General features: G+C 44.0%; 1 protein-coding gene across 4 annotated transcripts in view; it reads left to right on the forward strand.

The window, feature by feature from the left end:
• The window catches only part of RGL1 (ral guanine nucleotide dissociation stimulator like 1), a 258991-nt gene that overhangs the window by 225646 nt on the left and 8064 nt on the right, over window positions 1–25281 (forward strand). For all 4 annotated transcript variants that reach the window (XM_040446563.1, XM_040446566.1, XM_040446564.1 and 1 more), the window contains 7 exons: window positions 3514–3603; window positions 5983–6069; window positions 7599–7631; window positions 9865–9986; window positions 12465–12554; window positions 18877–19063; window positions 23092–23346. In XM_040446563.1, coding sequence (XP_040302497.1) covers window positions 3514–3603; window positions 5983–6069; window positions 7599–7631; window positions 9865–9986; window positions 12465–12554; window positions 18877–19063; window positions 23092–23346 — 864 coding nt within the window. The remainder of the gene's footprint in view (window positions 1–3513; window positions 3604–5982; window positions 6070–7598; window positions 7632–9864; window positions 9987–12464; window positions 12555–18876; window positions 19064–23091; window positions 23347–25281) is intronic.

Here is a 25281-nt window from a genome sequence, read left to right on the forward strand (position 1 = left end):
GTGGGCCTTATGAGTCACATGACTTTAAGAACCCGCCCACTCTTAGCCCTTCTTGGAGTAGGTGATATGAGCAAGGCAGTTTCTGCTGATGCTGACTCTGGATTTGGCCTACCTGACTAACTGCACACTAAACAGTGCTTGCTGAGATCGTGTTACTCCCTGCTTCACATCCCCCTGGATTTGCAGACTTTAGATGGAAACTCATCTGGCTGGAAGGAGATGGCTTAGTGGTCTCCCTGTCAGTAATACACAGCTAGACTAACTGGAGCCACATATTCAAATCCCAATAGCTCTGAGTCATCCTTCCAATGTAGATAAATTGAATGCTGTGCAGCTGATTGCCTAGTGGCAGTCTTCTGGCTGAAACCTTAGAAGCAAAGCTATGTGTAGACATTAAAGGTCCTGTAAACTTTTCTTAAATGTAGAACTTTACCCTAGTGCTCTTAGTTAAATTTCTTCTACATGGCTCAGATCCCAAGGAAATGAAAAACTTGGCTATGAATTCATGTGGTCTGTGCATTATCATTAACGATAGTGTAATGTTCTGGCCAGGCCATATGTGTATGTAGGTCCTTTTCCAGTCACCTTTGTTGATCATTCTTCATATGAAGTCTATAATTCTGAGTGTTAATTCTCAGCACAGTTGTTAAAAAAAAATGAAATCAAGGTACTTGGGTTCTCAAAAGAACCACTGAGAAAAACTGCTGGCCTCTGTTTCTAATATGATTTACAGTTGGGTAATCTTAGTCTTAAAGACCTGTCTTCTCTTCTGCTTCTTGGTGGATGTCATGGTCCACCTCTGTGCTGTTATGGCTGAGGTATCATAATAATTAGCAAAAAGCTAAGGTTTTCATTGTAATTGTTGGAAAAAGTGTTTTTATTTTTCTCAAAGATTATCTTTTTTTTTAAGTTTATTTATTTATTTTAAGAGAGAGAGTGTGAATAGGGAAGAGGCAGAGAGGTTGCGGGGGGAGAGAGAATCCCAAGCAGGCCCTGCACTGTCAGCGCAGAGCCCGATGTGTGGCTCGATGCAGGGCTTGAACTCATGAACCGTGAGATCGTGACCTGAGCCGAAATCAAGAGTTGGATGCTTAATTGACTGAGTCACCCAGGCACCCCTCAAAAATTACCTTAAACCTGTTACCACCTTATGATTTCTGGAACTTCGATAACTCTGAGCAGATACATTGTAGAGTCCGTGAATTTTAAAGCAGTAGGAAAGCAGAATGCCACCAAATCATCCTGGATCTTGGGAATCTTGGTGAGAACTCTCCCTGGTTGAACGGATATAAACAACCGTGAGAAAGGCCTAGGAATTTGGCTGTGGTAGAGATGGATATGTAGTGAAGTTCCAAAACATACTGAAGTCAGGGTTGGAGCAGAGGCTGTTAGGACTGTGAAGGCCCTTTCAGATAGTTACCATTAATTTCTGGGCTACCACGTAAGCAATGCTGATTGAGAAGAATCCAGTGCCTGTGGAGCAGCCTGGTAGAAGAGACCCCTCTGAGGCCCAGGAACAGGATGGCTGAGGGCAGCCGACCTCTGTCAAAGATAGAGGTGGAGAGACGGTGGGACTCAGGTGAGAAATTTTCACTAGAGAGGGAGGGGAAGGGGAAAGAGAGAGAGGTGCAGGAGGACAGATACCAAACAGAGGGGGAGGGAATGTAAGAAGGAAGAAGGAGGTTGATGGAGAAAGAAAGAGAGATCTGGAACTCATCCCAACATGGGCAGTCATTAAGGGTAGCATTTCCAAAGATGTGAATGTAGTGCAAAACAAGAAGGTGACTTTGGCAGAACCAGGAGGCACTAAGAGCCTGAGCATGGCCGGCAGAGGAGCCTAAGGAGCCGGAGTGAGGCCATCAGCAAACCTGTGAAAAGTTCCAGGGAGTTTCAAGGGATTGGTGGTGTAAGAGCTGCGGAGCGAAGGATTTGGGGCAAAGAAGGAGAAAACTGACACCGTTTGAGGTGCAAGTAGTAGGTGTTCAATTGGCGCCTCATCTGGGAGAGCTGGCACCAGTCGGTCTCTTGAGTTACTCAGCCGGGAGTGGAATCTCACTGTCTAGAAACGCGAGGTCATGAAATGAGCAAGCCTGTTGGCTTGCTCCCAGAAAGGAGCGCTGTCCTGAGCGCTCTTCCCTTCTCTCTCTGCTATTCTGTGGCTCTCAGGTGCCTTTTAACCTGTCAGAAATCCTTCTTAAGAGTTTTAGATATATCTTCAATAATTTCTGCACACAATTGACAAACTGGAATGGAACCAGAGGGACTCACACAGGAAAGGGACACTTACCTTCAAGTCAGACAGAAATGATTTCTCACTCCAAGCAAATTCTTCAGAAGACGGGAGGGCTCATCACCACCTAGCATGGGAAATGGCACATTTTAGGCCACTTTCATTCATTCCCCAGGATAAAACTCTTAAGTAGGCATTCGTTAAATGATACCGCTCCTCATTATTATTTGTTATTATTTGTAATAGGGAGAATTGCAATAGATCATGAGTCACTGCAGGTTCTGGACCCAGGTTAAGGCAGGTGAATGATAGAGGCCACTGGTGCCTCGCTGACATCGGAGAGGCCAAGTCACTGCAAAAGATGCTTTTGCAGCATGTGGCAGGGAAAGGTCACATGCCGTGGTGATATTATAAACCCCAGGAAGACTGACCGAGGAAAAGCTACTGTAGAGCTTATGCCCAACTGAATTGTGAAATTTGCCCCCCATTCATACAGTTCCTGGAAAATGAGAACTTAACAAGACCTTGAAACCACAAAACCAAAACACTGTGTTCAGTCAGCAAACTGGAGTTTAGTCACTATTGTGGAAGAGTTTGTTGTAACAACAGACAGGAGGAGAGAAAGGGTAGCCGTCCGCCCTCAGGCGCCAGGAGGAAGGATTGACTTGTAAGAGTTCCAAACCTGAGGAGCAACTTGCGAGGATGGATTGGCCGAGAAAAATGGGGGAAAAATGTGTGAAGGTCTGGCTTTCATAGATTAGTGCCGCACCATGATACTGGACTTCCTCAGAAAACTTCCGGTACAAAAGTTTCCTTTAGCTAAGAAATACCACAGAAATCATCCCTTTTCTTTCACAGAATGCTGGCACATGTATTTCAGGCCCAGATCAAGAAATCACAAAATGTACTGAGGAAGCGATCTTCATTTCCAGGACATGTGATTACTCTGAGTGAAATTCGGGATATGTAAAAATGGTCTCCCGTTTTGGGAATTGCCTGCCTTCTATTGACCATTGATGTTATCCCCGAAGTCAGGGTTCTTCTTACAAAGCAGGGGGAAAACAGGATAATCGGAGGCCAGCAGACCTTACTGCAATCAGACCACTTGCAACAAGCCAGCCAAACATTTCTATAAATTCAGCCCAGAGCCTGCTGGAGGCCTCTTCATTTTGCGTGGCACCGGGTGGTTGTGCAGAGGTTCTGTACCAGAAGCTAGAGGCCCCTGTGTTTCTTCCTAGTGGCCTTCTCCATCACTCTCCTCTGTGTGTGCTTCTGTGTCGTAGGAAGGAACTTCAAAATTTGCAAACCTGGACAGCAGTGTGAAAGAAAACCAGAAGCGGACTCAGAGGAGGCTTCAGCTCCAGAAGGACATGGTACGTATGGCCCCCGGTCTTCCCCGAGGGTCCATCAGAAGGCAGCCCTATGTGGGCGGTGGGGCTCCTGCCTGGCACCCCGTCTACAGGATGCCCCCGCTTTCAAGAACGGTCTCCATCCTCTACTTCGTGTATTCTCAGCAACCCTGGGAGGTCTGTAGCAGAGACATTGTCACTCCCGCTCCCATCTGACCCAGTGGCAAATAAACACTGAGAGTCACAAATCTGAGCGTTCTCTGGAGCGTTTGTTCTTCTAGAGGTAAGGCAGAGTCTGCCGCAGGTAGGCTCCCTTCCCTCTTGCTGGCTTCCTCCATCCACTTCTGCACTTGGAAGCTGCTGCTACCTTGGCATTGGGACCTCCTGGGCTTCAGTTCCCCAACAGGAATGCCTCCTCTAGTCAACTTTGGACACATGGTGACCCAGGACCTGAGGAAAGTGTCTTCTCCCAGGAGGACTTGGTCCACATACTGGCAGATCTTTTCATTTGTTCGAAACCCTCTCCATTTTCCACTTTCCATACTAATCCCAAGGACTAACCAGACCTTTTTTTTTTCCCCTCGTTTTTCAGTACTGAAAGGAGCACCGTACCTTCCTCCTTAAGACTGAGATAGTTGCCATCTTTAGCCTTATTTTAAAAACTCTTCTTTTATCATGGAAGGGGGAAAACCAGAGAGAGGAGATGAAAGACTGACAACCTTTCTCCTCTTCGGAAGGTTGGACATAAATCAGAAATGTTGAGTTTGAATGATAGGACTCTTCTGTAACATAAAGCCGGTAAAACATTTCACAGCATTTCAGACTTTTTTTTGGTTGTCCAAAGATAAGTTAAAAATAGCTATTAAAAAAATTATTTTAGTTCAGGCTGAGACCTTGTGCTCATAACAGGGAAGGACAAAACTGCCTCTGAGAATGAGTCCTCAAGGTGAACCTCTGCCGGAAGTTCTGGCCAAGAACTCCTACTTAGAGTTTTATCCTTCTGTGAACACTCTCGAACATGTATGATCTCCTAGCCAGCCTCACATGGAGCAGCCTGGTCTTGCCCTGGCTGAGACATTGTTTTCTTCCAGAACTTCCATATGTGCCTGAATGATGTGAGGAGAAGGTGTCCCTGCAAGCCCCTTTTTATTTTCTCTTCAGAATGGTTAGTGCCTCAGTGGTCTTAGGGAGAATTGACATGATATCAAAGGAAATTTGGTGACATCCATACTGTGTACATCTGCAGTCGCAGTGATTCTACCTTCATTTCCAAGGGACAATTTTTTTTTAAGTGAACTTTTTATTATGGAGTTTACAGAAAAGTTCCAGATAATACATAGAGTTTCTGTGAAGCCCTCACTCAGTTTCCCCGATTGTTAACACCCTCTCTCACTGTGGCACATCTGTCGACACTAAGGCACTAACACCTGCATGCTACTGTGAACTAAAATCCAGACTCTGTTTGGACTTCACCACTTTTGCATTAGTATGCTCTTTCTGCTCCGGGAGCCTGGCCAGGGAACCACACCGCGTTTAGCGGTCCTGTCTCCCCAGTCTGCTCTGCTCTGTGATAGTTTCTCATGACCTTGACAGTCTTAGGGAATACTGTCTTGTTATCCTTAGGATGGCCCACAGTAAGAGTGTGTCTGTGCTGTTTTCTAGTGAGTATGCTGAGGTTATGGGTTTGGGCGAGGACTATCACAGAGGTAAAGTGCCATTCTCATCACATCCTATCAAGAAGTGTGTGACGTGTGGTGTCGTGGGTGATGTTCGCCTTAGTCACTTGGTTAAAGTAGTATTTTGCCAGATTTTCCACTTTGAAGTTATTAGTTTTCCCTGTGCCACCTGTGTACTTTGGAAGTGAGCCACAAAGTCTAGCCCGAGAGATCATTTTAATAGTGACACTCCACCGTCTTGTGGCATCCAGTCTCCTTCAGTGTATGGCGTTCCACTCCTACCGATGGTGAGGCCATTCCAAACCACCAGGAGTATCCACACACTCTGAAAGAGAAAAGGCATCCCTTGAACAGCGTGCACACAATATGAATCCTTCTGTGAACACCCTCGAACCTACTTGTATGATCTCCTGGCTGTAAGGCTTGTTTTCATAACTTTGAAAGTTAGAGATTGGGTGATAGAATGCCTGTCTTTTTTAGAAGTTTTAAAAACTTCATTCATGGAGGTTAGCCCTAATGGCCCCAAGTCAGGTCTTGAATGGACGGTAACTTTTCTCCAGATGTTGTCAAAGCCTACCTGGCCATTCAGAGATTGCCGCTTTCATCTATGAATGGTCACTTGCCCTGTTTGGCCAACAATAGGCTCATTCGCCTCCGCGCGGAGGCTGTTGAAACCCTTCAACTTTTCAGTCTCGACAAAGACCATTTTGCTGTGCTTGCTCTTCAGGGCGTGATGCAGGGAACTGTGCCCTACCTGGGCACCTTCCTGACCGACCTCACCATGCTTGACACTGCTCTTCAGGACTACATTGAGGTGAGTCGTGTGCACCTGGTGACTCGGGTACCCAAGAGAGAAATTCACTTAATTGGTGTCTGTTGAGGGGCCATTATGTATCTGGCACTGTGTTCAGTGCCACGAGAAATACAAAGAAGAGTAAGTGGCCCACAGTTCAGTGGGAGCTCTACATCGAAGCAGGCAGTGACTGTGGAAGTAGTAAGATTTCCAACAGAAATGCAGTGAGAGAAGAAAGCAGGCCACCGTCAGTTCCACACGCGGGGGTGACAGCAAGGCCTCATGAAGCAGCGGGTGTGAGAAAGACCTTATGTTGAGTAGGACTTTGGCACGTGGGCCTGAAGGGTGATCTGTCTTTATATTCCACTTGGTGGGGTAGGGAGGCAGTCAGATGCCCCGAGGCGCTCTTGTACTGTCTCCTGCATGCGTGCATGCATTCTCTCTCTCTCTCTCTCTCAGTGGGAAGAGAAGTGAAATTTAAGCCACTTGTTAGTAGCTGTAATAAAATACTAAGTGGAGAAGAAATTTGACATTTGAAATGAGATATAAGGATTGCTCGTGTATCTAAGTTTACCTCCCCTCCCTGGTTATCTCATGAGATGAGCCTGCTTTTACTCCATCAGAATTAGCAGGCGGGGCAGTTGTTTTGCACAAACCTACTTCTGAGTTCCTTGTGCTGTTGTGGGCATGTGCATTCATTTTGCATTTCCTGAGCTCTATCTCTTCCCGTCCTCTGCCTCGGCTTATCTCAGGAAACACTCATTCGCATTGGGGAATTTGGGGGGAGTGACCAGTGATCTAGAAGTTAAATTCAGCCTACTGAGAACAGGAGCCGCAGGATGAAGAATTGAAACTTAAGTTTTTTGTGAGGCTGTGTAGAAAGGACTTCCCTTTTGATAAACCATTGACAATTTGGTTTCCAGTATGAGTCAATGACCGTCTGTTTTTGTTGCTTTGGGTCAAGAAATAAAGCGTAATGGAACATGTACTCAAGCTTTTGCCCTTACTGGCTCTACAAATATATTTGGATTCTGAATTGTAACTTCCTTATCATTACTACTTTAGCTAATTTCAGACTTTTTCTTTTTAATTTATATTACATATATATATATATATATATATATATATATATATATATATATATATTTAGAGAGAGAGTACATGTGTGGGCAGGGGAGAGGGGCAGAGAGAGAGAAAATTTTAAGCAGGCTCCACGCTCAGCATTGAACTGGACGTGGGGCTTGATCCCATGACCCTGGGATCATGACCTGATCCTAAATCAAGAGTCAGAAGCTCAGCCACTCAGGCATCCCAGTATCAGACATTTTATAAGAAGGCTGTCTGCCTATCCTGTCCTATTATAATTAAAAGAATGTTTTTCTTGAAGCAAATGCTGCTTCTCTTCCTACATAGGAGCTAAAATTGTAGTGTCATTAATAATTGTGACTTTATTATCCCTGTGATATATTTTAATGAGACATGGGACAATGTAGGGCTGTGTTTCAAAGTAGCTTGGTTTGTCACTATTTTTTTAATTTAATTTCTTTCAGGGTGGGCTGATAAACTTTGAGAAAAGGAGAAGGGTAAGTAGAGGTCTTGGCTGTAGTTTTCCATTTTACTTCATCTGGGCATTAAAAAAAAAGAAGAGGAGACTTAAGTTTTCAATTAGCATCTATCAAGCATTCATCATATACCATTGTGACTTGTGCCTTCCTATGTATTACTCACCCAGAGTGCTGTGAAGTAGGTTTTATCTTCCTCAACTTGACCAAGGGTCTCCTGGTAGTGGACCCAGGACACAAACCCTGTCCTGCTGCTCCAGAACCCACATTTCTTTCCTTACCACCCCCTGCCCCGCCCATCTCAGTGTTTCTAATTAGCTTGGGCAACAACAGGTTCACCCTGTGAACGAGAAGGGCCTTCATAAGAGTAAATGACATAGAAGAGTTAATAAAGATGGTGAACTCTTGGTCTGAGGGAGGAAAGGAGAGGATCTTCACTGTTAACATGCGGATGGTTATTCTTTTCCTTTCTTGTCAACACGAGAAGGGGGTGTTCAACGTCAACTTGAATGTTTCTGTGGATAGAATAGTGGGTAGTTTTGCACTGCTCTGAAAAAGAGAAAACAGAGCTTTGAAAATTTACTATGGTTTTAGAGTTAAAATAGTGTGTTTGAAGAGATATGTAAATGATTCAAAGGAGAATGAGCAAAATAATGCCTTCACCGCCCCCCACCCCCGCCCAGCATGCCTTGTTCTTTACTCATTCATTCATTCATTCATTCCACAAATATTGCTGGCATACTTAACATGGGTGGACCACTCTGAAAGGTTTGGGGATTGCAGCAGAGAAAACCCGGAGCCCCCTGCCCTCATAAAGTTCACAATCCAGGAGGAAGGTAGACAGTAAGGAAGTCATAATACAGCAGATAAGGGCTTGTGAGAAGTAGAGGGTATCACAGGAATATGTAGGAGGGGCATCTTTCCCCAACTTGTGCAGCCAGAGAAACTTCCAGGAGGAAAGAACATTGAGTTAAAATCAAAACTTCAGGAGCCAACCAGGCTGAGCTCACTGGTAACAAGATACGCTAACATAGGCAACTTTAAGTCTCCTGTCCCTGGCAGAGTAGAGCATGATGATAAATATTCCTTAAGGATATGGAGACCAAGAGCTGAAGTCATTGGATGGGAAGTTGATGCCCACAGAATCTGCTCATTGTTGAATTTCTTCTGTCCTGTCCTGGAATGATAAAACAAATTTACTTATTGCCCTCCAGAGTTACCCATCTTTGTCCTTGAACTTGGGAATAACCCTGGATGGTACTCTCTTTCCTTTTAAGACTAGCATGTTAAACCTTTGGAAAATTTGAGTATTAAAGCTAAAGCTTATACCCTTTGTTGACTTAAAAAAAATCTTTATTGAAACATCGGAAGAAGTATAAATAATACTGGACATAATTATATACTTGCTTCTCTTCTGAGCTTTAAAAGATTTAGTTAAAGGATTTACTGGAGTAGTAAAAACCCAAGGATTCGGGAAATCCAAACATTTGAGTTTATGAGGCCCTAGACTGTTTAGCTTTTCAGCTCTACCCAAACTTATTTACTGCGGGGTAAGGGTTGAAGAAGATGGGGAAGGGGAACCTAGGAGCCTCCTGACATAAAGTTCATTTTTGCCTTTATCTTTTAGGACATAGTCATGGAAATTTGAAATGTACTTTGAAAGTATACAACTTTGAAAAATAACTTTTCTCTCCCTAGAATGAAAACATAAAAGAGAAAAAGGAAGCCACTGTGGCTTTAGGTAATAACTAGTTTGGGTTGCTCTGCTAGCTTGTTTTATTCATATAATTTGCTTTTTCAAGGAGAAGGGAGGATTGACAAATAAACATACAAAGACTTCAGGGATTTAGAGTTAAAATTAACAATTCTTTTTAAAATTTTTTATGTTTATTTTTTAGAGAGATAGACAAGAGTGTGAATGGTGGAGGGGCAGAGAGAGAGAGAGAGATACAGAACCTGAAGCAGGCTCCAGGCTCTGAGCTGTCAGTACAGAGCCCGTTGCGGGGCTCAAATCCACAAACTGTGAGGTCATGAACTGAGCTGAATAAAGTCAGATGCTCAACCAGCTGAGCCACCCAGGCGCCCTTAAAATTCACAATTCTTTTATTTCTAAGAAAGGCAGTACTTGAGAGTTCTCCTCGACGTTTTTCTCCATTGTTTATCCTAATGTGGTGTGTTTTCATGTTGGAAAGATGTATACACTATTTGGTTGGCCTTTTTATTTACTTTCTTTTTGGTGTTCCGTCTGCTGTAGGAATTCGAAGTGATTGCCCAAATAAAACTCTTACAGTCTGCCTGCAACAGCTATTGTATGACCCCAGACCAAAAGTTCATCCAGTGGTTTCAGAGACAGCAGCTTCTAACAGAGGAGGAAAGGTAGGTACATGTATTGCCTGTCAGGATAGAGCTAAGGCGTTGGCGAGAGGAATACTACATCCAGTTCCTCACTTGCCCCTTTATTCAGCAACTATTTATTGACCAGCTACCAGATTCTAGATCCTCCGTCTCCGAAGGGTAATGGTATAGCAGGAAAAGCTGAACTGATGTGTCAGAAGATGTGCTTTCACATTCTTGGCTCCACCATTTATTTATCTTTGTAACCTTGAACAAGTCACTTTTTCTGCCTGATCTCCAGCATACTCATCTATAAAATGTTTGTTTGTGAGGATTAGGTGAAATCATATTTGGAAAAGCATTGTTAAAGTGAAGGTCACCACCACCACTGTCACCATGTTTGTCATTTTTGTTCATTGGTACCGGCTTTCCAGGGAGCTTTCAACTGGGAAGGAGAGACAGATTCATGAAAAATTGAAATATGGTGGGTAACTAAACTGCTACGGGATCTGGAGGCAGGAACATTTCTTCAGGATGAGGGAAGGTCGGGAAGATGATCGAAAAGGGGTAAATATTTGGGCTAGGCTGTGAAGGAAAAGGTAAGATTTCACCAGGAGAAGTAGGAAAGAAAATTCGGTACAGAGGGAAGAACATGAGCAAAGGCTTGGTGGCCTGACATGGTTGGCATTTGGAAGAACAGTGAGAATTCTGTTGGCTGGGACACAAGGGACAGTTTTCAAAGTCTTGGTTGATACACATGGAAAAGGACATTAACTCCAGTGCTTTGACTGTTGGCCCAGCAAGGGTGTTAGTCTTTACCCTGTAGTCTAGCAGATTGGAATCTACAGGTCATATCTGGCACACCACATGTTTTTACATTTTTAAATAGTTCAAAAAAAGGGGAAGATTGTAACATGGACAATTGTTTGACATCTAAGTTTTAGTATTCGTAAATAAAGTTTTATTGGAATACAGCCCATTCATTGACATCTTATTTATGGTTGCTTTCATGCTTTAAAGGCAGCTAATTAGGTGGGAGAGAGACCGTATAGCCCGCAAAGCCTAAAACACTTACTATCTGGTCCTTTACAGAAAATATTTGCTGACCCCTGCTGTAGACTGGGAGATATCCTTGAAAGTTTACCATCAGGGAGAGCAAAACTGAAAGCAAAATAAGTATTTGGCCAATGAGGACATTGAGATTCAGAGAATAACTCAACTAGTCAGTGATGGAGTTTGGATTTAAACTCCAGTCTTCTTGACTCTCCAACCTAGACTCATCAGGTGGTTGTATAATGGTTGGGCAAATCACATAACCTCTGTATGCCTCAGTTCCCTCATTTGGAAGATAGATTATTTGAGGTCCTTTGTAATCCCTGTTACATTAAAACCTATGATTCAGTGCTCATTGGTTGGTGAAGATTTTTTTTCTTTGCCATGTAGAAAATAAAGCAGTTACTGCCTCTCTTTACATTTCTGCTCTGATGATCAGTTTGTATGAGTTAATTTTCTCTCTATGTGTACGTCCTTCTCACATAGGGGACATACATATCATGGCTGGTGGTCTGGATCGGAAAGTCTAGGCCCACAATATCAGCTCTAACAATTAACTTTTTGTTAATTGTAATAATTGACTTTTTAGTGGTTAGAAGAATCTTGCTAAACATATCCTATTTTTTTCTGTCAGATTTATAACCACCTCTAGAGCTTAAGCTAATATTTGAAAAATTCCTTTATCGACGAATACCTGCATATGAGCAAATACCTGGATGCATCCTTAGGTTTAAAAAAAGTACACATAATTAACGACTTACTGAGCTACTATTTACCACACTGACCCTTCCTCACCTACCCAGAACCAAGTACATCTATTTAGAGCTACAAGCTTTCATAAAAGACATTTCAAGTCACATATAAATTCCTCTTGTGCTTATGGAAGTTACGTACATCTGCCTGGCACATAGATGTCCGAATTTGGAGCGTTTTTAATTTAGGCTGTTTCAGCACTTAAAAACCATACTTAACATATCTTTACCAATAATATAACTGCCTCTGTTCGTTAAAGATTAAATAGTTTACAAAAGTCTCTTCTTTCATTTCTCTTAGACAAAGAGTTGAGCACGTGCACACACACACACACACATGAAGTGATGAGGGGAGGGTACCAGACAAGAAGTAATTCTCCCCCTGGCTTAGTAGCGGGATGAGAATGATCAGGAAGCAGTGGAGTCAGCCTTCAATGCTGCCAGAGCACACAGTCCCTCTCCGAGGCATGCGGCCCTAAACAGCCTTGGTCCATAGGCCAGGGTGGGGGTGAGGGGAGGAAGCACACAGATAAATTTTTAAAACTTGGCCATGAAGTCCACACCCTCTGAGATTGGTGGGGGAACAACATGGTGTGTATCTTTACCTTGAACGGTCAGAGACTTCCTCTAAAACAAAACGGGCAGACCGTGTGCACTTCCGTCGCTTCGTCAGTTCTCAGGCTCTGACCTCACAAGCTCCCTTCTTCTTCCCCAGCTACGCCCTGTCCTGCGAGATCGAAGCGGCTGCTGACACCAGTGCCACCTCTCCCAAGCCTCGGAAGAGCATGGTGAAGAGGCTCAGCCTGTGAGTGTCACCCGCGGGTCCCAGAGGGTCTCATCAGAGAAGGGACAGGATGTTCAGTACCGCAGCCCTGAGCCAGGGCGGAAGTGAAGAGCAGTTCACTCACCTGTTAATCTTTCTGTCGTGAACCCAGTACATGTTCTAAATCGATTCCTTCTTCTCCACTGTTCTCTCTGGTATGGGCGACCATCATCTCCTACCTGGACCACTCCCACAACATCCTTACTGGCTTCTGGCCCCAGCCTTGCCTCAACAGTCCATTCTCCACCAAGTAGTCTGGTATTCGCATAAAACACACACCAGATTATACCGCTTCCTTGGTTAAAAACCTCTGATGCTTTTATTGTAAGATAGCACCCAGACTCCTTATCGTGGCTTAGGAGGACTCTCGTGATCTTCCCCCAACCTTCTTGACCACCTTCCTCTCATCCGACCTGCCCCCTTGTTCGCTGAGACCCAGCCACGCCCAGCTTCTAGCCATCTGCCAACCACACCAGGCTCATTCTTGCTTCAGGGCCTTTGCACCAGATGTTCCCGTGGCCTGGCGTGCTCGTTCTCTGTGGCTGGTCCCTTCAGATATGGGCAACAGCGTTCGCTCCTGAGAGAGAGCCCTCTCTGATGCCGCTGCCTTCCCCCATCACTCTCGGTCACACTGGCTGCTTCCTGTGGTGGAACGTAAGCCGCTGGAGAGCGGGACCCTTGTCCATCACACTCGTGGCTATTTGCCCAGCTCAGTGCCACGCATGCAGGAGGCACTCCATAGCCAAGTTCATAACTCCTGTCTCCCTTTGAGGAAAATCAGGCGTCCTTACAGTGGCCCTCACGACCCTTCAGGGACTGCCGTGTCATCCCAGCCCTGCCTGTCCCTTAACTGTCTGTCCTCATCTTTTTCTGCTCACTCTCCTCTGCTTTCCAGCCACCCACACCTCCCTGAACACGCTAGGCGTGCCGTTTCTTCTGCTCAGAACACTGCTCCCCAAATAGCCAAATGACTCACTCACTCACTCCCTTCAGATGCTTGCTGAAACATCACCTTCTCAGCCTTCTGCCAACCACCTTACTTAATACCATGCCCCATCTGCCTTACCTCCCGTGGCACACTCTGTCACCTTCACCTGCTTTGAATTTCTCCACTGCCTTTACCTCCATGTGACATACTGTTTGCTGTATGTGTCTGTTGATTATCTCCAATGCAGAGTCCACGAAGGCAGGCACATATGTCTGGTTTCTGCTCCTTGCTGTCTCCCCGGAACCTAGAATGGTGCCTGGCACATAGTAGATAATTAATAAATATTTATTGAATGAATAAACTGAGCCATGGGCCAACACTGTTTTAAGGACAATACACGTATTTTTCATCCAACCCACAAAATAACCTAAGTGGTAGGTCCTATTGTTATGCCAACTTTATAGACCAGGAAAGTAAGGCACAGACGGGGTAAATAGTGTGTTAGTTATTGGAAGATCTGGATTCAAACTCAAGACTTGGCCCTAGAGCCAAGATACCTTTTTACTATACTGCCCATGGGAAAAATACTTCGTGAAGGAAGAGAGGAAGGAAAGATGGGGCAGGAGGTAAAAAGTGGAGGAGGAAGAAGATGAGGGAAGGAGGACAAGGCAGAGGGAGAGGGTGCGGAGGGTGGGAGGAAAGAATGAGAAACTGTTAGCTTAATTAGCCCCCGTGCTTTGATGGTAGCCATTTTTACAGAAGAGCCATAGAGGATCTAGTCTGTGTCACCAAGTTGATCTCTCAGACGTTAGACTCCGAGAGATGTCAGGCTAACGAATCAAATGAAAGCCAAAGAGGTCAGTGCCAGGAAACAAGGGTTGTCATTTGATTAATAAATTTGCTCTTGCCTTTGAAGACCTATACCTGTGTCTGATCCCTTGGGTGTCACAGTCCGCATTGCCAGGGACGAGCAAGAACAACGACTAGGGCATATTGGACAGTTTTTTGGCGTTTTTTTTTTTTGGTGGCAGGGTGGCCTGGGAGCCATGCTGACCTGACAGATCCCAACTTTCCACCTCTAATCTGTTGTGTGAACTTCTGTGTCATCATTTGTAAGACCAGAATAGTAATGTTCATCTCAGTGGGTTGGTGCACGACTGGTGGGGTTGTAACGCTTCTCAAACACTGCCTCGCTCTCAAAGGGTACCTGGAGAGCCACCGTTATTTTTTCATGAAACAACTTTCTGTTACTGTCTTTTTTAGTCTTTTTTTTTTTTTTTTTTTTTGGTCAGGATTCTGACTGTTTCTGTGGGTTTTTGCTACTTCCCAGCACTGTCTATCCACCTACCTCGGTGATCCCCAGTGAGACATGGAGGCAAGGATGGCACATGAACTTGGGTATTGTCATGTTTCCAATTAACATGTGCAGGTGCTTACTGGTGTGGGTGGCACGATCTCCCACTAATGAAGCTGCTCAGGCTTCCACCTGATATCAGGTGACATCCGAAGATTACACTGGGACATGTGATTTTATTGAAAGCATTTTGAAGGTAGTCTTGATATCTTGTCAAACCTCTGTCCAGATGCCTCCCCTGGCCCTCCTGAACACTAGATTTCTGAGCTCGTGGGTTGTCCCCTGTAGAGTTTCCATAGCGTCTTGCTATCTTTTCATGGCTGCAGTCCTGGAGGAGAATGAACTCTCTTGTGAGGTAACCCGAGGACCTGACCAAGCCTTGTCAGTTGGTAAGATGGACACCTACACAGGGAATCAGACTCCTCAGGAGGTGAGGCCAGGGGTGCCAGGCATCTTGATGGTCTTCTGCATGAGAAATAATTGGAAATTTCTGGACCTGCTATGGCAGTCAGAGGTCTGCACAGGTACATCTAGTCCTTTTTTTATTTTCTGTTTTGGAAGTTCATTCATTTATGTTGAGACACACAGAGAGATAATGAACAGAGGAGAGGCATAGAGAGAGGGGGACAGAGGATCTGAAGCAGGCTCCATGTAGACAGCAGAGAGCCCGATGCAGGGCTTGAACTCACGAACCGTGAGATCGTGACCTGAGCTGATGTCAGACACTTAACTGACTGAGCCACCCAGGCACCCCAGGTAGCCCTAAGTGCTAATGCCTTTACCCCCTTGCTTTTCCTTCCCTGTCCTCAGGCAGTAGCCACTGTAGATGCATTTTGATATAACTGCTTCCCACTACTTCTCTCCAACCCAGCTATCCATATTTATTGTGCCGGGTGCTCTAGCACCCCTGGGTCCTCTCTTTGCACCAAGTCTGACACATGCACAAACTCTGCAGAGATATTTTCATGAACATCTAAAGTTTCATGTAAGAGGACTGTGAGGGTGCAGTGCCGTGCATGAAGTGTGGTAGACACGGAGTACATTCTCTCCTTGGTGAAATCTTGCCAAGATGCTTGAGTTAAAACCTTCGGTATCTGAGTTTGAACATTTATCATGAATAAAACAGGCCACATGGTCACCCTTCATATTTCTTGTACATATAAGGGTGATTCTATGCCATCGATTTCCAAAATAAATTTTATGATCTTAGCATTTTTTAAAATGTGGAAAATGTACTCTTTGCTCTCCCCACATTTAATGATCCATTTTCCAAAGAGGTTGGAAAGAATTTTGAAGCCATAAGGGAAGGTGTGCTTGATCTGAAGGTCAGAGACACCTAGTATTGAGCTAGAGTTACCCTTTGTAAAGCAGAAATGACCTCATGGAATTGTGCAAATGGAAGAACCTTTAGTCTTTGAACAGTGTCGTTCAAAGCTAGATTCTCAGATGACGGGCTGCGGACCACTAGTCTACAGCCTTCAAAGGTCTACCTCGTAATCACGGGGGTGTACAACAGTGGCATTGCTTTTTCCCCTGAAAATTGTGGTCAGAGTTTAGTGCTTTCCCCTGGAGCCCCAGTAAGGCTTGGAGGTCCAAGAAAGGAAGTGACATGGAAAATGGGGCAAGAGGTGGTGGGTCAGAGATGAGACTGAACAAAGACATGCTTCAGGTCTTGGAATTTGAGCTTATAATTCCTGAAGTATTTAATGAAAAATCAGGCTCAGTGGTTCTACTCTTGTTATTTTGTCCAGTCAGTGCTTGTTGGGCTTGGCTGCATTTGCTAGTTTCTTTACATGCCTTTCCTTCTTGCGTCTTACCCTTCCCTCCTTTTACTCTTTTTCATGTTGTCTGTTAATGTGAACCCTCTCCGTCTTTGTCTGAGAAAGTCTTTATTTTGTGCTCACTCTCAGAATTCTGTTAGCTGGGTATGGAATTCAAGGGCGACCGTTATTTTCACTCAGCACTTTGAAGACAGTATTCCAGGTCTTCTTACTTCTGCCATTTGCTTTTGAGATGTCTGCTATCTATTTACCATTCCTTTGTATTATGCCCATCCCCTCCTCCCCCCCCCCCCCCCCCCTTGCCATTCTTAAAAGAACTTCTTTTGTCTTTGATATACCATTAGACAGTTTAAGTGAGGATTGAGTCTTATTTATTCTATTCAAGATGTAGTTCCTGGATCTAAAGATTCATGCAGTTCATTAGTTCTGGAATCTTCTCACCCACCATTCATGCAGTTCATTAGTTCTGGAATCTTCTCACCCACCATCTCTTCAGATAAGGTCACTCTTCCATTCTCTTCATTGTCTTCTCTTGGAATTCTTCTTACACACGTCAACATTTCTTATTCCAGTCTCCATCTTTTAACCTTTCTTATTTTCCATGTCTTTATATTTTGATGCTGATTTCTTAAAATTTTCTTCAGATCTGTCATCTTGTTTTCAGTGCTTCTCTTAAACAGTTTTTTAATCCTTCCACCGAGTTTTTATTTTAAATCACTGAATTTTTTAGTCTAGAAGCGAGTTTTTTTTTCAAATTGTCTTCCTGTTCATTTGTCAGGATGTCCTGTTCTTCTCTCCTGTTTTCAACCTTTTTTCTTATGTCTGTAATATTACAAACATATTTATTTTATAGCCTGGTCTGTGGTAGACACTCAAACATTTGTCAAATGAATGAATAAATTATTAGTTTCTTTCTGTCAGTTCTTGTATCTGAAGTTCTCAAGAGTCTAATGTTTGTTGACTCCCTTTGGGTGGGATATTTCCTTGTATGTTTTTGTAATGTTGTATTATGAGCTCATCTTTATCAGAAAATCCTCTACATCCTGGGTTGAAGGTGTATTCCTCCAGAAATGTTTTTTAATTCTGATTTGCACAGAAGCATAGGTAGCAAAGTATAGCATAGGTAGCAAAGTTGAGTGAGGTGCTGGCGAAGATAACACATGATTTTAGGGGAGACATTTTTCTTTCACCCAAGCTCAGGCCAAGACAGATAAGCTTCCTTGTTGTCTTCCCGTGCCAGTAGGAAGACCTTTTTCTAGCCTGTCTTTTTACTAAGGGTATAGCTCTTTGCAGGTCTTGCCCGTCTTTTTACTAAGGGTATAGCTCTTTGAAGGTCTTGGCTCTATAAGGGATTTCAATTTCAACTCCCCACCTTATATAAACAGAGGCCCTCATCTTTGGGTCTGTATGTGTGTTAAAACCCGTGTCCCTAGCTCCCCCAGATTGGTACCTCCCACTCCCCACCCAGAGCAGCTGCAGAGTTAGCTCACATACTTCTGGTTTTCAGTTCCCTTTTCATTTATGGCCTGTAGGGATTTTCCTTACTGTATTGCAAGCTCAACTTTAAAAAGAGTTTTTATTCATTCATCAGTTGATGGACATTTAGGCTCTTTCCATAATTTGGCTATTGTTGAAAGTGCTGCTATAAACATTGTGGTACAAGTGCCCCTATGCATCAGCAGTCTTGTATCCCTTGGGTAAATTCCTAGCAGTGCTGGCTCATAGGGTAGACCTATTTTTAATTTTTTGAGGAACTTCCTCACTGTTTTCCAGAGCAGCTGCACCAGTTTGCATTCCCACCAACAGTGCACGAGGGTTCCTGTTTCTCCACATCCTCGCCAGCATCTACAGTCTCCTGATTTGTTCATTTTAGCCACTCTGACTGGTGTGAGGTGGTATTTCGGTGTGGTTTTGATTTGTATTTCCCCGATGAGGAGTGACGTCGGGCATCTTTTCATGTGTCTGTTGGCCATCTGGATGTCTTCTTTGGAAAAGTGAAAGACCTCAGATTAATATGGCCTCTCATTCAGCTAAGCAATCTGTGTGTCCTTTGAGGTTGGAAATGACCTATTCAGATGAGATGTTTACTGTGATCTATTAGACACTTTATAGGAAATGTTTTCCAGTCATGCCAGGGCATGGAAGATTGGCAAAACAATCAAGGGGTTAATTAGCACAAACTATTACTAAATCATGGATTCCATATTTGTAAACAACTGCCTGGCCTTATGTGTTCTGCAGACTATTTCTGGGGTCGGACATGATTACCAGTAGCACTCCCACCAAAGAGCAGCCCAAGTCCACTGCCAGTGGGAGCTCTGGTGAAAGCATGGACTCTGTCAGCGTGTCGTCCTGCGAGTCAAACCACTCAGAGGCCGAGGAGGGCTCTATCACCCCCATGGACACACCGGATGAGCCTCAAAAAAAGGTATTCCCTCATTCCTTTCCCTTAAGTCCTAATGTAGACACCTGACGTAGTTTAGTGGTTGCCACACGAGAATGTCTGTTTTTAAGTGTATCACTGTACAGTAGTTTGAAATTCATGTTTATAGGAGCTGTCAAAGTAGAGTTCAATCTAGGGACCCATTTCTCATAGAAACTGGTCCAAAAATAGTGAGCATATTGGTGTATTCATCTGGCCTTTGAAACATTGTCTTGGATCCAAAGGTGACTGAAGGACTGTGGCCTGTAACATGAGGTATACTTTATTTAGGACTCAGAGGATTTTCTTAGAAGGAGCGCAAAGTCAAGAGACAGAGATGTATCAGCCTTGTCTCTTGGTGTCATACTTTGTCTTTGCCATGCTTTTACCGCAATAATGTTACATAGCAAACCACTCCAAAACTCAGTACTTAAAACAACAGCCATTTATTCTCTGTCATGTATCTGCTGGTTGGCTGATGTGCATTGGGCTTGGCCCTAGGTCATGGGTTTGGTCCAGGTCTGCTCCTCTCATTCTTCTTGGCATAATGAAGCTGTCCGGGGCATATTGTTAGTAAGCTAAGACAAATGAGCAAGAGAGCAAGTCCAGCCCCATAGGTATGTATCAAGCCTTTACTTTGGTCATAATACCAACATTTTATTGCCCAAAGCAAATCATGTGGCCAAATCTCACGTAAATAAGTGAGGCAGGGGACTCCTTCTAATGGGAGGAACTGTGGAGTCACAGGGCAAACAAAGGACATGGATTCAGAGGGGCGTAAGGAATTGGTAGCAAGTATACAATCTACCATTGTATACTTTGAGAGGTGATAAAAGAATTCCCATAGAGTTTCCATTTTCCATGGCTTCATAAAGAAATAAAAATAGCAACAACAACAAGAACAAGATTTGTCTTAATCTTCTGTACACATCTGCTTTAATCTGTTGGTGAAGAAGCTTGAATTAGAAACATTAACTGTGGGGGCGCCTGGGTGGCGCAGTCGGTTAAGCGTCCGACTTCAGCCAGGTCACGATCTCGCGGTCCGGGAGTTCGAGCCCCGCGTCAGGCTCTGGGCTGATGGCTCAGAGCCTGGAGCCTGTTTCCAATTCTGTGTCTCCCTCTCTCTCTGCCCCTCCCCCGTTCATGCTCTGTCTCTCTCTGTCCCAAAAATAAATAAACGTTGAAAAAAAATTAAAAAAAAAAAAAAAAAGAAACATCAACTGTGATGTGGCTAGCATTTGCACCATTTGGGGGAGATTTTTGGCCAGCCAGACTTGCTGTGTAAGCAACTGTTAGCCCCTTAGCTTAAGCATAAGCAAGTGAGGTAGAGTGTTGGTAAGAATTCCCCCATTTTGTTTTTTTCTGCCATTCTGTAAGGGGATCAGTGTGCAGTTTCACATTGTGTTGTCAACAACAACAGCAGTAGAGGAACCCTCAAATGACCTTGTCACAATGTGGCCGATCTAGGACGGACATCCTACTCAGGACTCATCAGGCTGAGATGTCTCAGGTGCTGCCCCAGCTGGATCTTACCTTTCTATGTTGAAATCCAGAGGCACATCCTCCGGATATTGAAGGAAAAGCTCTGCAAACACCTTTGAGTCTGTTCTCCATTTTCCCATGCATATTTTTGAAACCGGAGATGTAATCATTCTCCATGGCTTGAGATGCAGCTTTGAAGTTGTCAAAATCTGGAGTGAAGTATCATTCTTCACCTTTAGACAGGTTCTAATTCTTTGTGGCCCCATTTTCTGATGGTGGACATCATACAAGTGACAATAGAGGTATATCACACGCTGTCCAGGAAGGGGGTGGAATCACCTTTATGCCTGTTGGTGCACTGGACATGTGCAAAGGTCCAGATCATCCCTCTTAAAACTACACAGTAGCCAGCCCAAGTGTGTATCATTTGCACACCCCTTGCCTCCTCTCTTATCACACGGGTGCTTTAATTTCTTGCACAAGTCAGGAATTTTTATTCTTCAGGTGAACCGTCCTCAGAGGCACGAATTTCTGTCAGTTTAAAGCTGAATCATTGACTTGGATGCACGCACACACTGGGCTGTAGTATCCTTGAATGTCACCTGGAAAGGCCTTGGTGCCCCCGCTCCCTGCATAGCGGGTCCTGGATGACCTCCACAGCCTCTCCCTACTCTGGATCCTGAGCCTCAGGTGTCCCGCGTGCCTTCCACAGTGGCGCTCTATGAGATTGCTCTGTTCAGTGAAGTGTACTTAGCATTCCTGTCACTTCATCCCCCTATCATGGTTTCTAAACATTTATTTTCACACTTGCTCCTCATAGCAAATTCTCAGTAAGACCTTAGGGGGAGTCATCAGGTGGTCCGTTTAGAGCTTCTGCAACTCAGGCGTCTTCAAAGCTTTATCTTAATCCTAAGTGTCATTAAAATTATGGAAAATCTAACAGAAAGAAAGGGGATTCATACAGAGGAAAAGGGAGGTGAAAAAATTGAACTAGTAACTGGACAGTGGACCCTCTTGGCTACTGTGTGTGGTACACCTTCAAGCAAAGTGATGCTTTTGAAATTATGCACCATCAGTTCGCCCTCACACTGAGTCACAAAGTTGATTCACTTGGGAAAATAGACAAAAAAATGTTACTAAACCATATTATAGAGCACAGTTAGACTTCTACATATCCGAGTTATCAAATCAGCTTGCTGGCTCTAATGAAACTAATCCTATAGTAGAATTTAATGTAAAGTTATGCTATAGGAAGACGAAGTCCTTAGGAAATAAAATAGGATAAACCCCATTTTACTTGGAAGCTAGATAATCAGAATGCTAAGTTTCTGTATGCTTTTTCCTTGGAAAAGTAGACAAGTATAAAAGACATAAGTAGATTACTTATTTTTTAAATGACTTCTGAAATATTTGTTATATAATATATATAACAATTTAGCTTAACTCATTCTGAGAAATTATTTGTAATTTTCCACAATTGATATTTAAAGTGATTCAATGTAGGTGTTTTTTTGTTTGTTTTTTAACACAACCTAATGAATTTGGGCATCCTGTTTCTTTGGTAATTAGTCTTGCATAGTTTATGGTAACTGTAGTTAATTGGAAAAGCACCTCATTCCTTAAAAGTAGAAAGTAGAAAAGTAGAAAGGAATGGAGCTTCTCATAGGCTGTGTTCCCTTGAGAAAGTCGCTCTATTTCTCTGAATCTTTCTTCCCTTATCTTTATACTGCTCTGCATTTTGTTCACAAGATAGTTGGGAGAGCCACGTGAGATAAGATATATGCAAACTCATCACATCACAGTGCTAAACATCACCAAGGTAGTGGTATACTATGTTCATTTACCATGTTTTCATCAGCTTTAGACTGGGCCTTGGCTATGTGCTTGCCGTGTGAACCTGGTCTTGGGAGTCAGGTAACTGGGGAGTATGTCATGATGGTGCTGCCAGTACTTTTCTCTCTGGATCAAGGTTCCTCACAGCAGAAAGCGATTGGGGCCCGGTGATCTCCAGGGGCCTAATGTTCCACGCAGAGCTGTAGAATCTGTGGTCCTTATCTTAGAAACTTCAACAAGTATAGACCTTTCTCTCCTGCTACAAAATCTATGATAGAAAATAGATCGTGGTGGGCGTGTTAAGCAGCATTCCCACTCAGGGCAATGGGACTGGATAAGCTGTTGGTAAGTAAGGCTTTCCTCCAGCCCTTGTTAAGCTTCTGACTTCCTCCTGGAGGCCACGTTGCCTCTAGTTTCTGGTATTTGCTGCCATCTGCTGGTCACTTCCTTAAAAGCAGCTGCAAATGGGAATTTTGAGAACTGCCTTGCATCCGTCCTCACCTGGATGTAGAGGGCAAGTACTGAGTCACTGATAGGCATCTGCCAACAGGATACTTACCCCAGTGACAAGATGTGTGTGTGTGTGTGCTGTGAGATGTTCTGGAGGAAGTAATTGAAGTTTATTCATCTCAGCATCTACCTCTGCTTTGAAAATTGTGAAGCGCGCCATTGGCCAAAGTTCTAATCTGTGTTCTTCTGGGGTGTGTTTACTCTTCCAGCTCTCTGAGTCTTCCTCATCATGTTCCTCTATCCATTCCATGGACACAACTTCCTCAGGGATGTCGTCCTTAATAAACCCCCTCTCCTCCCCTCCATCCTGCAACAACAACCCCAAAATCCACAAGCGCTCCGTCTCCGTGACATCCATTACCTCGACAGTGCTGCCTCCCATTTACAACCAACAGAACGAAGACACCTGCATAATCCGCATCAGTATAGAGGACAACAATGGCAACATGTACAAGAGCATCATGGTAAGGCCCTCGGACCGACACCCCTAAGTGTGTACAATATTAGCATCATGTAGGCATCTGCCCAAAATGAGCATGTACCATGGTATTACTCCCTGCGTATGCACCAGTAATATATTTATATAAAAATCTACATATCAGTAGTGGCCATAAAATACAATTTTTACATCTTAAAAATTGCTAAAACTTATCCCGGTCAGTGTCACTTTTTTCAAAACTGTCAATTTGGACAACTGAATGACTGTATCCCAGGGAAGATGCCACTCCTGCATGCCTTCTAGGAAATCTTCCCATGGAACCACATGCCTGGATTTATAGTGAATTCCCATGCATTCTCAGCCGTGTGCTCCGTGGTGGCAAATCTTTCTCCTTTAGTCATGTGGAATCAAACTTAGTAAAGTGAATGATCAAGCTGGAAATAAAGTTTGAGTCCACAAGGAACTCTGTTTGTAAATTAGATGGACCTTTTTGAGCCTCTTGTAAAAATCGTGTTTCTGACACACTCTCAAAACTGTCTTGAATTAATGGCAGGCTTTTGGAGTACACACAGGTGTCTCCTGGTAATGACCTTGGGTGTGTATTTCCCGGAAGTGACTTCTTCGTTTATAGGCCACTTCATGCACTGAAGAGCAGGCTGTCATTTGCAGTGGGTCCCATCTCCCATCTTTATCACCTGCCTTCTTGGGGGGCACACGGAGTGCTCATGAGCTCAGCTCTGAACATGACCTGTATGCTGTCTTCTAACATTCCAAAGAAAAACTTTCCTAAAGCAGTCATAGAATCAACAAAAGATTTCTTGAACGTTGGATGTGTGCTTGTCACGGGGCCAGGCTTTGTGGATGGGGAGATGAGTGAGGTGTTTCTGTCTTTGAGGACCTTATGATCAAAAGGGAGATCATAAAGCAGTGTTCAACATCTACCATATTCTCTAATAGAGGTCAGACCAGGTTGTAAAGGGCCTCCAGCCCTCATGAGGGAGTTTGTGTCCTACAGGCAGTAGCATCTCATTGAAGGCTTTTAAGTAGCAATCAGATTTGTTCACTGGAAAAGTAGTTGACATTGTGGAGACAGTGCTCTGGTGGGGGATAGTGGGAGGTGAGGAAGTGAGTTAGGAAGCTGCTGTCATATTCCATGTAGAAGATGATGAGGGCTTGAACGACAGTCATGTGGCTGGAGACCATGTGGATTTTTGAAAGATTTTTATGAGGTAGAATTGTAGAATCCATTAGTTTAGTCATCAGCTTTGGGTTACCATTGGAGGGGATGAGGAAGAGGGAAAACTAAAGGCTGCCCAGGCAGCTTGGTGGTTGGTGGTCCTACCAAGTGAGATGCAAGCTACTGGAGGAGGAGGAGGGTTTGGGGAATGCTTACACTGGAGGGGTCAGTAGGACATCCAGCTGACATTGTCTAGAAGATGGGCAGAAACCTGGGCTGGTGCCAGGCTGGTTCTGGGAGTTGTCCAGCCCACGGGGTGGACAGGGTCACACAGGGAGTGAGGGCAGGAATAGACAGAACTCAAGTGGGAGAGAGAATGGTGAAAGAACCACCGAGAAGCCATGCCATCAGTGTTATTATCGTATTTTCAGTGTGGCTTCTTCACATGGCTTCTCTTACACATGCTGACAGAGAAGTCCCCCCTCGAAACTCTGCAGTGACTCTGAAGTAAAAGCTAAGAAGTGGCACACATGCAACCACGTGGATGGATCTCTAAAATGCCACATTGCGTTAAAGAAACCAGACACAAAAGATTACGTGCTGCAGGAGTCTTTTCTTTCAAAAATAGTCCAAACGAACCTGTGGTACTGGAAGCTAACCTCAGGGAAGAGGCACAGGGAATTCTTTGCATTCTCTATTTAAGGTACATGAAGGTGACACGCTAGTGTCATTCAATACTGTGCCATTCAGTACACAAGCCACATGTGGCGACTGAGCATTTAA

This window comes from Herpailurus yagouaroundi, unplaced genomic scaffold, assembly GCF_014898765.1.
Source record: "Herpailurus yagouaroundi ecotype Mexico unplaced genomic scaffold, PumYag 195, whole genome shotgun sequence".
In the NCBI taxonomy this organism is placed as follows: domain Eukaryota; kingdom Metazoa; phylum Chordata; class Mammalia; order Carnivora; family Felidae; genus Herpailurus; species Herpailurus yagouaroundi.